Below are 14,614 nucleotides of genomic sequence, written 5' to 3' on the forward strand. Positions count from 1 at the left end.
GTTTGCAAGACACTGGGTGTAACTTTGTAATGTCACATATGTGGATATTTGAAAAGAAAACAACACTGTCATCTTTAGAGTCAAGCAGCTGTAATAAAACTAGTGCGGAAACTGATTATTTACGGTAAATTTAAATTATCTTATCTGTGAACCTTTTTAAAGGTTTCATTAGCCCATCTATATTTAGAAACAAGCCTTCTGCATGAATATCTGAGCCTATCAAGCAATAAAGTGGCAAAATGAGAGCGACTCAGTCATTTGGAAGCTAATTTGACATTTTTTTGTTTAGTTTCTCAGTTTACACGCATACAAGCTGCTGCAGATGGTCCCTCGAGCACACAGAGAACTATAAGTGTGCCTTTGTGTGTAGGAAGCTTTAGAAATAAGTGTTCCAACAGCAGCTACTGACAGACAACGATTAGCCGATGCTACACTAGAGTGGTGATGCTGCAGTGCATACCTAAGCTTATGGATCAATGCAAACTATATTAATGCATGCTGAAGACATAAAGTGGCAGACATGATGAGTACACGATCTGGGCAGCTTTTATGTGCAAAGCTGCTGACAGTGATGTGTATATTACAGGAAACCACATGGCACTGAACTGAAAGATCTTCTCCTATGTATCTCAGTGTCTTTGCTGCCCATCGCAGTAACAAATAGTGGAACAGTGAACTTTAAAATGGTAGAAGAGATAAGTCAGTGTTTACATGTCTGAAATTACACATGAGAGGACAATGACATACAAACAAAGGAGAAATGTGTTGCCACCACATTGTAAAGATAAAAAAAAAAATGAATCTTTTATTGCAGCAACATAATATCAGGAAAATCAAATCATTAATTTAAATATATTTATTCAGTGGAGAGAAAAAAACATAGAAATATGTATCTTTTGGAAATATGCTGGTTTTACTGACTTTGCAAATGATCCTTTTGAAATAAAAGTTTTTTTAAATATTTATAATTAACTTGTTTAAGTTGATCATAATTTATAGGATCTTTATATTAGTAATCCATGATTTTCCTTTTGGTATGAATCTTAAATAAAATAGAGGATAGTTTTTTTCATCTACTTTTCATCTTAGCACCACACATACTGTAATAAGCAGGTTGGTGAAGGAGACAAACAAATCTCCAAAGCTGATGGTTGGAGAGCTAGAACAACTGGCGACCGGAGGTTTCCGAGACCCCATAACAAAATAACAAAAATACAAATTTGAAGTATTTGAAGTAACAGGCTTATAAATTGGAGTAGAAAAATCACACTAATAGGGCTATTAAGATCACTAATAGGGCAATTAGGACATGCAAGTCACTGACCCTACTGTGTATCTCACAGGTCTACAGTGCAGGTGTTAGAAAGATTAAATCTGAGGCTACCTCCTCTGTTCAGTCTTCAGTAATCAAAATGGCTTCCTTTACTTCTCTCTAAAACTACCTGTCTTTCCTAGCCAAAATGTGCCCATTGCTGTCTTCAGAAGAGTGTCTCTTGTCCCTGAGTGTTAAAAGAACCACTGATTCTTCACCGGATCAGTTTGCTCTTCAGTGATGGGCCATCCATTTGTGTAGCAGATGTTTAGTTTTTCCTGTGTAGAGGTCTCAACATTTTTGGACTTGGAGCTTGTGTTTGGGTGTTTTTTTCTTGGGATGAACCAGTTTCTGTCTGAAAGTAATATTAGGTTTAAAATGCTCTGGAGTATTTCGTCTTAGTTTCCGGGATTTTCTAGCCACATATGAAGTGACAATGTTCTTTTGCCTCTTCTTCTTTTCTCCTGGTGTCTGGATGACTGAAAACCTACAACGGTGTTTTGTAAAATAAAGAAACGTAAAGAATGGCACAAAAATGCATTTATTAATGCATTAATTTTAAAAGAATTGTTAGAGGTGTCATTGATATCGTAACCTCTGAAACTAATCTTTTCCTATCATGAGATTTTCCTTCCACTAAATAAATGTACTCAAATTACCAGTTGATAGTTTGGATTATGAGAGATTGCTACTTCAATAAAATATGAGTTTTTCTTTAGGTTTTTTTTACACATCTTTACTGGGGGTCAACAAATATGTATGTGTCTTAATTTGCTATAAAGCCTCAGAGCTCTGTGTGTTAGTTTAGATTAAAATCAAGTAAATACAACAGTTCAAGCTACAAAAAAAGGTACAAGTTTCTGACTTTTTGGTTTTGAGAGGTCTCCAGAATGTTTCATCCATACTTGTTTCTTTTGTTCTCTCCTCCTCATGTATATTGGAATATAGAATAAAGATATTCTGTGTGTGCACCTATCATTTTTGTGTGCAGCAAGTGCTCCTGCATCCCCCAGAGAGATGATGGCATTGAAGGAGAGGAAGGCAGACTACGAGTCAACCGGCAATGCCAGTTTCCATGGCAACAAGGGCGAGCACACGTCCCGGAAGGACGCCATGACGGGTAGGAATTCCATCTTGTGTGTCTGTCACAATGTCACTATTCCCTTATGTAGTAAAGGCTTTAGAAATAAAATCAGCTTACATGTGTCTGTCAGTTCGTCAGTATGCAGCAAAGCTTCAACATTTTAGATTATTAGTTTTGAAACCAACAGGGCGGAGAATCCGCTCTATACCTCATATATATACTCTATGTGAAGCTGGAGGCAGAGAAGGGTTAGGTAAACTTTGTGCAAAGGCAAATCTGCACATTAGTACCAAGTGGAATACAAAACTGAAATGCAGCTTGTGTAGTGGTAAATTTCGACCTCCGTAAAATTCGTCTCTGTCTGTCTGTCTGTATGTATGTGTCAATCTTCCAGGAAATGATACCTTTTTTCTTTATATTTCTCAAGGCTCTGATTTTCAAACAGTGATAAGAACATTTAAAGATTATTAGAAAATTACTGTAAGCTACACATAGAATCAAAGGGAAAATGTATTCTTAATCAAACTAATATACTGTAGATTCACAGGCAAACACAGGAAAGAAATATACAAACATAAGACTAACCAAACGGAACAAACTACTTCTAATGATAACAAAGGATACGTGTCTGAACTGCTTAGTGAACATTCATCAATCCTATTATTTAACTGACTTTATCAGACTTTCATGAGACTTTGCATGAAAAGGTCTCCTTTTAATCTGACATGCTGTCAGATTAAAGGCAAAGGGGAGGAAAGGGCATTGAGTTCACTCTCCTAACGCCAGGTCCAATTTCACTGCAGACATTACAAAGGATTTCTCCCATCTGGATTAACAGGGGAATTTCTTTCTCTCACACTCAGGATTACAGTCTCTTGGCGAGCAGACACTATAACAGTCCCAGCTCCTTATCTCTCTATCGAAGGAGTCTCTACTCGTGGCCCTTAACAGTGGCTTGGGTTACTTGGTTGAGCCATGGTGGATTTCCTGGTGGGGGATGAGGGAACACCGTCTCTGAAGAGTTGCACAGAAAAATCTCTTATGAGGAATGTTTGCAGGAAGACAAACAGGCAATGTTAAAGAAGATAAAACAAAGGATTTTCAAAACAGTCTCTGGCCTCAGCTGATCAGGTTGGACCTGTGGACGGCATGTCTTGATAAAAGCAAAGCTTACACACATCGGCAGTGACATTTAGGTGACCAACTTTCAACGTCTCTTTTCCATCCCCGGATGTATGAACGGGAGATGAAATGTAGGATTCTCCAATAACCCTTAAGTAACAAAAATAATTTTTCACACATGGTCTCAAAAAATATGCCAAGGTCCTTAACCCAAAGCAACACTTTTAAAATTTTCAGTTGCACATGAATATGATAATTTTACTAAACGTCAGGCATAAGGATTCAAAATTATTCAAGGACAAGTTCATATCATTAAATTAAATACCATAATTGATATAAAAGTGTACATTAAACTTTATCTAATGAGGAAATGATTCAAACTGTCTAAATTCATTAAATAGAAAGACAGCTTACTGTGTGCTCAGCACACAATGAATGATAACATAATTCTCTCTCACACTAGAACTGGGGATGACTGTGTGTGTGACCCTAGAACAAAGTAAGAAGTTACAGCGTCGCATCCTGAGGGCCACATAAGCTATAGCTCTATTTTCCTTTCAGGATTAGTAAAATGAAACAAGAATAGAAGGATTGAACCACTTGCCCTGTGTGATTTAAAGGTACTTGTATGAAAACCAATCATCAGAGCTCAACTCAAAATGAACAAACTTGAAAACCCAGAATTTTTACTTGTTTTCTACGAGTGCTTTTGCCTTAACCAATGTAGAGCAAATGTCTCCCCACTGTCTCTCCAGGTCAGATATCCGGGGGATCTTCAACGCTACACAGAGGAGCCTATGTATCTCCCACTGATGATCTAAAGTATAATCAGGTAAGTAAACTCTTTTTGTTTTGGAAATGTCCAACACTGTATGTGACAACCTGTGTCAGTTATTCCAAGCAAATGCATCATACCACGTCCATTTGAAAAGAGTATCCTCTTCACAGTATATGATAAATTCATTTAAACTGACTGCTAGTTTGATGCGCAGAGTATAAACAAAAATAAAAAAGGAACATCTTAGAATAGGCAGCACTCATTTAATTTGTTGAACATTGAAGCTCTTGATAATACAGTAAGGAATACAAAAATTAGGTATGATTTGTTTGGAAAGGTCGTAAGCAGAACGCTTCTTCTCTTTAAAGTGAATATGGAGACATGGTTTAAGTTTGTGAAATTGCATCTGAACAAAAGGCAAGACTCCTTCATGCAGGCGATACCAAAATGATGTTTATAAATGCTAACAATATATTTAACCCGGAAGAACTGATAATGGGGACTTATTTATCAATTCAAGTTGCTGAAAATGATGTGCCAGGACATTAACAACCTAGTGGATAAATAGATAAAACAGTCTTTAAGCAGAGGTTGCATACCCCACTCCTCAGGAGCCAGTGCACTGCAGGTTGAACTAAAGCAACATTGTAAAAAAGACAGGCCTAAAATTTCTTCAAAACGATCTAAAGTACAAATCTGATTATGTAGAAAATAATTGCTTTAAGTTATAGCTGCTAAAGCTTTAATTTATTCTGCTTTATTTATTCGACCCCTAAACTAGAAAGAAGCAACTTTACGTAATGCCACGACTTTTTGACAGACCTGCAGTTTGTAGCAGCTTTTTAATTGCTTCTCACTGATTCAGTGATATGTCATGTGTTTGCTAGCAGTAGGAAATGAACATCATTAGCAGACTGTAAAAGTAGGAAAAAGCTCCTTGTTCATTTTTTGTTAGTAGCTAGCTTGAGGAAGTCTGGAAACATTTTTAGGTAAACTAGGCCACAAAAGTGTTTGCACCCCTTGAACCTTTTCACATGTTGTCACATTACAACAACAAACTTTAATGTGTTGTAGTAGAGATTTATGTGACAGACCAACACAAAATAGTGAGCAATTGTGAAATGGTAGGACAGTGATAAGTGTTTTTTAACTTCTTCTACAAATAAAAATCTACAAAACCTCCATTTGGATTATCCACTGTTTGCCCTGATAGCTCAAAATAAAATCCATTGCAGCCAAATGCCTTCAGAAGGCAGATAATTAATAAGCAGAGTCTAACTAAGCTGACAGACTAGCTAAGAACAGCAACGGCAGAAAACTAACACTGCACACCACCCTGAACACACAATCCCGACAGTAAATCCTGATGGTAACATGATGATTTTCTAAATTGAAGTATGTGATTACAATGTGACAAAAGTGCACAAGTTCTTCCTGTCATAAATGGCTTTTGATCTCTTTCCAGATCTCTTCTCAAGGCTTACCATCAGAGCCTTATCCACCCTTCCAAAATCCCCCCCCACCCGACAGCGGCAACTATGAGGATCAGGATCAGGCCTTCTATGACAGCCAGGTTCACCCTGGAGGTCGTCCCCCACAGGGTGAACTCAACATGCACCTACAGGGACTAAAGTCCACTGGCAACTATGTAGACTTCTACTCAGCCTCCCGACCCTACAGTGAGCTCAACTATGAGACCAGCCACTATCCGGCCTCACCAGACTCTTGGGTCTGAAGGGACACAACGCTGGAGGAGGAGGACAAGCTGAAAGATGGGGAATGGGGATAGTTAAAGTTTGGAGTTAGAGCAGAGAGGATAGTTTGCCTCCCTCCTCATCCTCTCCCCTGTAGTTTCTGAGTAGCATTATAGATAGCAGGACAAAGGAGGAGGAGGATGGAGTACTGGAATGGAGACATTAGGACAGGACACTCCTTTCAGAGACATCTGAGGAAGGCACGAGAGGGGGCAATAGGAAGAGCTGCCACGCATGTGCATGCACACCACCAACCAATTTGACACATTTTGTTTATGTGTTAAGTTCTGATCGAAAAGTGTTTTAAAGAGTGCTCATCTTGGCAGGAAGACCTCGGACCCCTCAAGGAGAAGTAAAGGAGACAGACATAGAGAAAGAGTCAGAATGTATGGGGGAAAGGTTTGGGTCGGCGACTGCTTTGGGAATCTGAAGGATGACAGAGATAGAGGAAATCAGATTAGTGGTCTCCAGCATGTGAGGTTAAGGTATACAAATGAAAGTGGTTGCCTGTAAATATGTGCTATAGCAACATGGCTTGTAGTAATGTGAAGCACAAGAGGCAGAGCTGTAGGACATTTAGTACATCACTCGTACTTTAGTTTGGGCTTCAGAAAAGTGTCCCCTTCTCTGGGCTGGAGAATGGAAGGTTTTTTTCTGTTTCTCTTTGTTTTGATGTCTTTCTACTTTTTTAATTCCAGTGTATAGTATTTGATGTCGCACTGTACATTGATGGAGATGCATTGTGTTCTGTGCATTGCACTATTTCTGTGTTATGTTCGGGCCTTTTTTATGCCATTGGGTCAGCCTCACCTTCTCACCTGATATCACATGTAATAGCTGCACTTAAATCTCACACCTCAGACATCTGTTTGTTACCAATGCGAAACAGTGGCGATGAACTGCTGGGTCACGGTGCTCCTTTCACTGCCCTGCTGTTAGCAGACAGTACAGCTGCCAGGAATAGCTGAAGAGAGACTGATATGGCATACCTTCTCTGCTCGCTTTACTTTTCTAGGCTAGCTTTTGCATTTTAACATCGTAAATCCTCTCTTTGTTGTTCAGGGGAAGCCCTTACTCCAAGCGACCTGTCACTTGTTGTGTATATAACCGTGCCAAACAAGCGTAACTTCCCCTCGGCTTAAGAAGGGGGCATCAAGGAGTGCGTCAAAGGGTCCAAGTTCAGCTGAACAACCTCTCGGTTCGGATGCCAGTTTGTACATGCTTTGGTTTTTCTAAACTGTGTTTTACTGAGATGAAAAATTGTCTATCTTGCACCAACAAGAAGAAAACCACACACATAAAAAAAGAAAAAGAAATCCCACTGAGAGACAGTGGGACCCGGCAGAGCTTCACTTGCTCACATGTACAAAATTAGTTGATTTCTGTGTTGTAAAATAATCAATGTTTGAAGTACAAAAAAAACAAACTTTTCTGAGAGATGGGTGGCAGTTCTAACTTCATGGTAGACAAATCTGTTAATAGAGTACGGATATATATTATATAAATGCAAATATATACTTTTTATGTGCAGATGTGGATGTCACTTATAGCAGCAACATTAACGAGAAAAGACTTGTTAAAAAAAAAAAGACAACAGCTACATGTAGGCATTTTGTTCAAATCTTCTTTTCTGGTCAACACAATAAAATGTCAACTTTGTGTAGTAATGTTGTTGCTATGTGGAGTAGAGTAGTCCAGGGCCCAGGGACCCATGTTGTCACTGAATCAAGCCAACAAGGTGCTACATTTCTGACGAGTATTACCAACATGTCGGTATTTTAACACTGCACAAAACATCTCTGTGGGGCATTCTGATTATATACAGGACCTTGCTGTATTCATACTCCCTGTATTTGTTCACAGTTTATGTTACTACACAGACTTCAGTGTATTTGAAAGGGATTTTATGGGACATGCCAACACAAAGTAGGGCATGATTGTGAACGAGAAGGATACATACATTTTTTTTTTTTACTAAAACAAAATATAAAAAGTGTGGTGTGCATTTGTATTTTGGATCCTTTAGTCAACACTTTGTAGAGCCAACCTTTTGCTGCAAATACAGCTATAACTCTTCTGCTGTATGTTTCTACCAGCTTTGCAATTTAGACATTAACATTTTTGCTCATTCTTATTAGGAAAATAGCTCAAGCTCAGACAGATTAAACAGAGAGCATCTCTGAACAGCAATTTTAAACTTTTGCAAAAGATTCTTGTTTGGCTTTAGGTCTGGACTTTATCTCACACCTGAATATGCTTTGGGAAAAACCATTAATAGTTTTTCTTTGAGGTTAGAAAAACTGATCTGAATTGAATTAAATTCCATTGAGGCACTGGCTGTATTTTTAAGATTGTTGAATTGCTGGAAGGTGAATCTCTGCATCTCAAGGGCAGGATGGTGCCACCATGATGTTTCATGATTGGGATGGCCTGTTCAGAGGGATTTTCAGTGTTACTGTAGTGTTCCTTCACACAGTGTTTTGCATGTTTTCCAAACTCTTTAGATGTGCACCCATTTGTGAATTATGGTCATATCTGACTAGAGCACCTTTTAGTTGTCCCGTCAACATTTTCTCCCCCTGAGGTGTTGATATCTGCAGCTCTTCCAAAGTTACCTTGGACCTCTTGGCTTCTTCTCTGTTTGATGCTCTCTCTTCCCCAGGCTGTCAGTTTAGGTGGACAGTAACTTCTTTTTATTTTTGTGTAAAGGATTTAACAGCTAGATGCCCAAAGCACACAATTTAAGTCAGGGATATCAGAGCAAAGCGTGTTGAAATTAAATGCACATCACACTTTTCAGATTTTGAATTCAGAACAATATTTTTCCATTTCACAAGTCTACATTATTTTGTGCTTGTCTATCACATAGATCCTATTAAATCACACTGAAATTTGTGAATATAGTGTGATAAAATGTGCATATCTTCAAAGTATATCAATACTTTTGCAGTGCACTTTTATAATCTGACCTCCTCAAGTCAAAGAGCAAAACTTGCATCCCATGAATGCATGAGTATTTTTGTCATCAAGCCAAAAAGACTAAATTGGAACAACTGACAGACCCTGGCCCCGGCAACTCACTGCTGTTTTAGAAGTCCTAGAGGTCATCTTCCAATGCTTAAAAAGCCACTCATAATGCAGCTGTTCCCCACAGACGCACGCTGGATGTTCAACAGATTTGTTAGTGAGCATCTGGAAACTGACAACGTCATGTATGTCTTTGTGATCCTTAGGCAACAAACCTGACATAAGACCTGTATGGAGATATAACGTCGGTGACCTTTTATTTTGTTGCTAGACCAAATGTGTTTTAAGAAGACAATTGTAAATCTTTCTATTGCCTCAAACAGATTGCAACTGCTCCAAAAAAATATAAAAGGACCATTGAAGAACCTCTGATTGATCGAGTTGGTTTTTTTCTGCAGAAAAAGATGCTTCTTTGTTGTTATAAATTATATTTGATGATTTGAGCAAACCCTGATTGCTGGGCCCTATTTTTCTGTCTTTGCTGTGCTTCTGCTCTCTGACGACACCCCTGCTGGTGAGGCAAATAACTACCAGACGTAATTGACAGCAGTCAGAAACACCTCCTGGCTCCTATTGACTGCTTTCACTCATGCACAGTCTGCTTCATGTTACCATCTGGGCATGGTGACAGTTTTAGTAAATGGGTCAAAAAAAGGATAGAGAATTTAAAACCAATGTCCAGCGACCTCCCTGACATGCAAAGCCACAGCTCAGTCCACTGTATGTTGCTCCACTGATATTTCATTTATGGAAATGTCTGTTGCTCAGAACGTAACAGTACACCTGCCTTCTTTTGCAAGAATCCAATCAGCCAATCCCATGGCAGCAGTACCAAGCACGCCAATTTGCAGAAGTTCAGTGAGTGCCTTTACAGTCTAGAACTACAGATGACCGGCTGCATACCTGTGCATCAGGCAAATATGCAGAAATGATGTGAATTGTTTCAAAATATAGAGAACTTCTGAACGTATAGAGACTTTGCTGCATAACCTTGATTCTGTAACACTGAATTCTTGGACTGCAATATTGTTACTCATATTATTATTTCTAGTGAACTCCTGAGTCATAGCTTTTTGTTTTAGGCTTGCAGATATGCAGAAATTAAATAAACACAAAGAAACTGAGAGATATTTAAATAGTTTCTTCAAGCCTTGCAGTTTGTTGCTTTTATTAAAAATCGCTCTTGACCTTAATATGCAAAATGCAAGGAACTATTCAGTAACACAGACAAAAATAATAAATGGAGCTGTTTGTTATAGAGCTGCACAGTCAGAAGAAAAGAAAGAAAAGAAATGAGTTCATTTCTAATTATGGCATTTGTGGATGGTTATCTCAGTCAAACAGGCAACCTCAGATTGGTGACCTGCAAAGGGTCATGAGTGCTCTCTGGTGGCCATTATGGCAACTGCACTACAGGTCAGGATGGCAGCCATTTTAGTCTCGCAGGCCCATTCTGCTTGCCTATTCCCATATGGCACTGCAGAACCAGTCTGTATGTAAAGGCTGCTTCTTTATTTTTATCACACAAAATGTGCTGGACAAGTAGATCTTCAAAAGAGATAAATACATTTTATTTATTCGCTGTCAAAGTCAATATTTATATATCAAAAAGCACTTTCTTTCAAAGCAGAATCAAAGTTTTAGATCTCGTATTTCTTTTGAGGTGAAGTCTGGTAATTCTCCTCTTTTATGTACTGTATATTGGACTGTCAGCTCTTGATTTTCTTTCATCCTAAAAACAATTATTAAAAAACAGTAAGGAATCCGTAACTGACAAGCAGTAATGCATTTAAAAAAATATCATATCTATAAACACATAAATCACGCATAAATATAAAACACACACACGCACACACACACACATACACACACACACACATACACACACACATATATATATATATATATATATATATATATATATAGATAGATAGATAGATATAAGTACAGCCTTCACATTTTTTATAATATTTTATTCATGGGACAGCATGAAGATATGACACTTTGATACAGTGTAAAGTAGGCAGTGTACAGCTTGCATAGCAGTGTGAATTTGCTGTCCCCTCAAAATAACTCAACACACAGCTAATAATGTCTAAAGCATTGGCAACAAATGTGAGTACACTCGTAAGTAAAAATTTCCAAATTGTGCAAGTTGTGCCCAATGAGCCATTTTCCCTCCCCAGTGTCATGTGACTTATCAGTGTTACAAAATCTCAGGTGTGAATGGGGAGTAGTTGTGTTAAATTTGGCGTTATCATTCACATACTCTCCCATACTGGTCACTGGAAGTTCAACATGACACCTTATTGCAAATAACTCTTTGAGGCTCTGAAAACAGAATTGTTGCTCTACATTATGATGGCCTCAGCACCTGAAACTGAGTTTACATTCAGTACTCCAGATTCCTGATAACGACCTAATTATTTGATTCAGATGTGTGTGTCAGCAGTGACACCTCTAAATGTTGCAGGACACTGGCCCTCGAGGACTGAAGTTTGATACCTGTGAAATACTGTAACCATGTCCCGTGGTCTGATGAGACCATGATAAACTCTGTTCAGATTGTGTCAAGTGTGTGTGGCAGACAGGTGTGTCTTGCCTACAGTCAAATATGGTGGTGGGAGTGTCATGTTTCTAGATTGCATGATTGCTGGCAGCTGTGGGGAGCTAAAGTTCATTGAGGGAACCATGAATGCCAACATGTACTGTGACATACTGAAGCAGAGCATGATCCCCTCCATTCAGAAACTCGGCCGCAAAGCAGACATGATAATAACTCCAAACACCTCCAAGACGACCGCTCCTAGAAACTGATGGTAAAGGCGCTGGACTGGCCAATCATGTCCCCAGAACCCAAACCCTACTAAGCAGATGGAGGAGAGGAAGCGGATCCCAGTGGCAACCCATAAAGATCCAGAGAAACTCCATGCCAAAGAGAGTTAAGGCCGTTCTGGAAAATAATGGCGGCCGCGGCCACACAAATATTGAGACTTTGAGCGCAATTTGGACATTTTCAATCATACAAGCTGTACACTGACTACTTTACATTGCATCAAGTTTTATATCTTCAGAGTTCAGTGTACCAAAATGTGTGCTGTTTTACTAAATTTGTAATATACCATACTATACCATATATACAGATATATATATATATATATATCTGTATATATGGTATAGTATACTACAAAAGTGAGTATATATATATGTGTGTGTGTGTGTGTGTGTGTGTGTGTGTGTGTGTGTGTGTGTGTGTCAAAATTCAGTGTGGAGTGATTTCATGTACACTGCAACTTTAAAACTTTCTTACTAAATAATCTAGTTTTAGTTGTTTCTTGCACACGCAGTTACACATGATCCCTTCTTCCAAACCCTGTGACATATGAACTGAAAAGCTATACATTGGATATGACGGCCAGAATAAATGAGAAAGTCAGAGAAAAAGTCTCCACCGCTCATTTACTGTTGGTGAAGTAACTAATGTGAGGGGCAACCAAAGCACATTCTTGGATATACTCAATGTAACTATTGGTTTACTTGTAAACCATAAAACTAGGGCTGTTAAACTGCAAACAAAACAGTATTATTGGGACTTTGGTTTTTAACTGGAAGTGGACACCCAAATGAAATTCTGTTCAAGACTCCATGCAACCTTGGGTCAGCTGTGACCATATGATCGAAGCTTTGCTTAGTAGGATTTTTTTTTTTAAACTGCCAAGTTGTTGTTGTTTCATATAGGCAGAATTGCTTGTGAATTTCAGGAATTAAAAAGACACCAAATGTGAAAGCAAAAAGTGACATCATTTGTCCTGATGTATGAGACATCCGGAACCTAGACTGTGTTTAGAATTAAAGCCAATATGTGAAATTCTCTTGTTTTGACTAGGAACAAATTATTAGCAGCATCCTAAAGTTTCAAGGATTTTTAAACATTATAAACATTTTTGAAAATATATAACACAGTAGTAGTGGTCAAGATCACTAGTAGATGGCCTGTTGTGTTTAGTTTTAATTCAGAAAAAAGTTAAATGTAATTTTTATTATTATATCTTTCATTATTAAGTACGAGGACATTTGATTTTGTTGTTATGATTAAATGTTGCAGCAGCCTGCCATAGTTTTATAGTGTGTAGCGGGACAGAAAAATCTCCAAATAGACAATCATAAATATTTTGTTCTCATCTTTTCAGGTAAAAAATAAACATCTTTACGGTTCTAGAAGCTGATTCAAGATGTTAGACCTGTGGCAGCGTTGAAGTTTGTGCAAAGAAGGTCAAGTTCCAAGTCAGACCATGAGACTTGTCCTGGAGTGTCTGATCGACTATTCATAGTATGGTTAAATGCTTCCAAAGGTGCAACAATAAAGGTTAATGTTCATTTTAAACTTAAAAAAAAATAGAAAACTGTGCAATGTTGTTAATAACATAACAGAAAATGTTAGAATAATGGCTAGATTGTATATTATGAGTGTATGAATGGCCTGTATAGTGAGAAACCAAAAAGCTAATGGTTATAATCTAATGCAAAAATTCATTGTTAAATGTTCTCTTTGAAATACAAAAACATGCACATTGTAAACCAGTTTAACTGTTTTTATTATAGGTCAAAAATTCACACACATAATTTTTTGATATTCAGAAGGAAGCTTATACTCAGAGCCACACACTCAAAAGGTAGAAAAATGCAACAACTAGGATAATATTTTTTTCATAAGGCAAGGGACTCTGACATGTGTAGAGTTATTAATTGAGTTTGGCATGTAAAGTAAGTCTCCCTCTGTTTTTGTTTTGTTTACATTCAAGTTATTTGTTGAGGTGTCATCAGATTTTGTATTTGTTTCAAGAGTTTTTCAATACATCAACAGCATATAAAAGTTTTGTCATTTTGTTCATATGTATTTTTCACAGAATATTATTTGTACCCTTCAGATTTTAGGCATTTGGTTCTCGCTGTGTTATGTACCAAAAGTGAAAAAGATTTGAATGAAATTTTCACTGCCAGCATTTTACTGTTAGCTAGCATGTGTAGCATAAGTTAAATAAACTGTGATGTTAATTTGGGTGCTAACTGTTTACTTTCTAAACATATTTAAAAATAAAATCAGTGTGTAAAATTATTTAAGTTCATGAGAATTTCTACTAATATCCATTATGAAGAAATAGGTTTATTTGCACTACAGTCTTCCACAAATTAACTTTCCCCCAACATTTTAAAAGCTGATATTAGATATATGGTCCTCACAGTGTTTTGCAACAACAGCGAAAATAATTTGACAACATTAAAGGAGCCTACTCATAGTGTGTTTGTATTTGCCTTTGGAAGTTGGATTTTCTGAGTTCCCTGTCATGAAGGTCACAAAGCACCCTCAAGTAGCCAATCTAGCTTCCAGCCATCTAAAACATAGTACAGTCAGTTGGAGGAATAAACCATTCAGCACTACTGATCATTTGTATCTCAATAAACCGGTGTTACACAGTCTACTGTTCTACCTCCATCTGTGAACATGTTCCTGTTTGCCCCTTTACCACTAGTTCTTT

At 37.8% G+C, this 14,614-nt stretch overlaps 1 protein-coding gene across 9 annotated transcripts in view; it reads left to right on the forward strand.

Moving 5' to 3' along the window:
• ctnnd2b (catenin (cadherin-associated protein), delta 2b) overlaps positions 1–9,442 on the forward strand; it is a 236,028-nt gene extending 226,586 nt beyond the window's left edge. For 8 of the 9 annotated variants that reach the window (XM_047367741.1, XM_047367743.1, XM_047367744.1 and 5 more), the window contains 3 exons: positions 2,304–2,432; positions 4,274–4,350; positions 5,762–9,442. In XM_047367741.1, coding sequence (XP_047223697.1) covers positions 2,304–2,432; positions 4,274–4,350; positions 5,762–6,031 — 476 coding nt within the window. In that variant the 3' untranslated portion in view covers positions 6,032–9,442. The remainder of the gene's footprint in view (positions 1–2,303; positions 2,433–4,273; positions 4,351–5,761) is intronic. The other variant, XM_047367747.1, reaches the window with a different exon arrangement.
• The last annotated feature ends 5,172 nt before the right edge of the window (positions 9,443–14,614 follow it).

Source organism: Girardinichthys multiradiatus, chromosome 6 (assembly GCF_021462225.1).
Source record: "Girardinichthys multiradiatus isolate DD_20200921_A chromosome 6, DD_fGirMul_XY1, whole genome shotgun sequence".
Lineage (NCBI taxonomy): Eukaryota > Metazoa > Chordata > Actinopteri > Cyprinodontiformes > Goodeidae > Girardinichthys > Girardinichthys multiradiatus.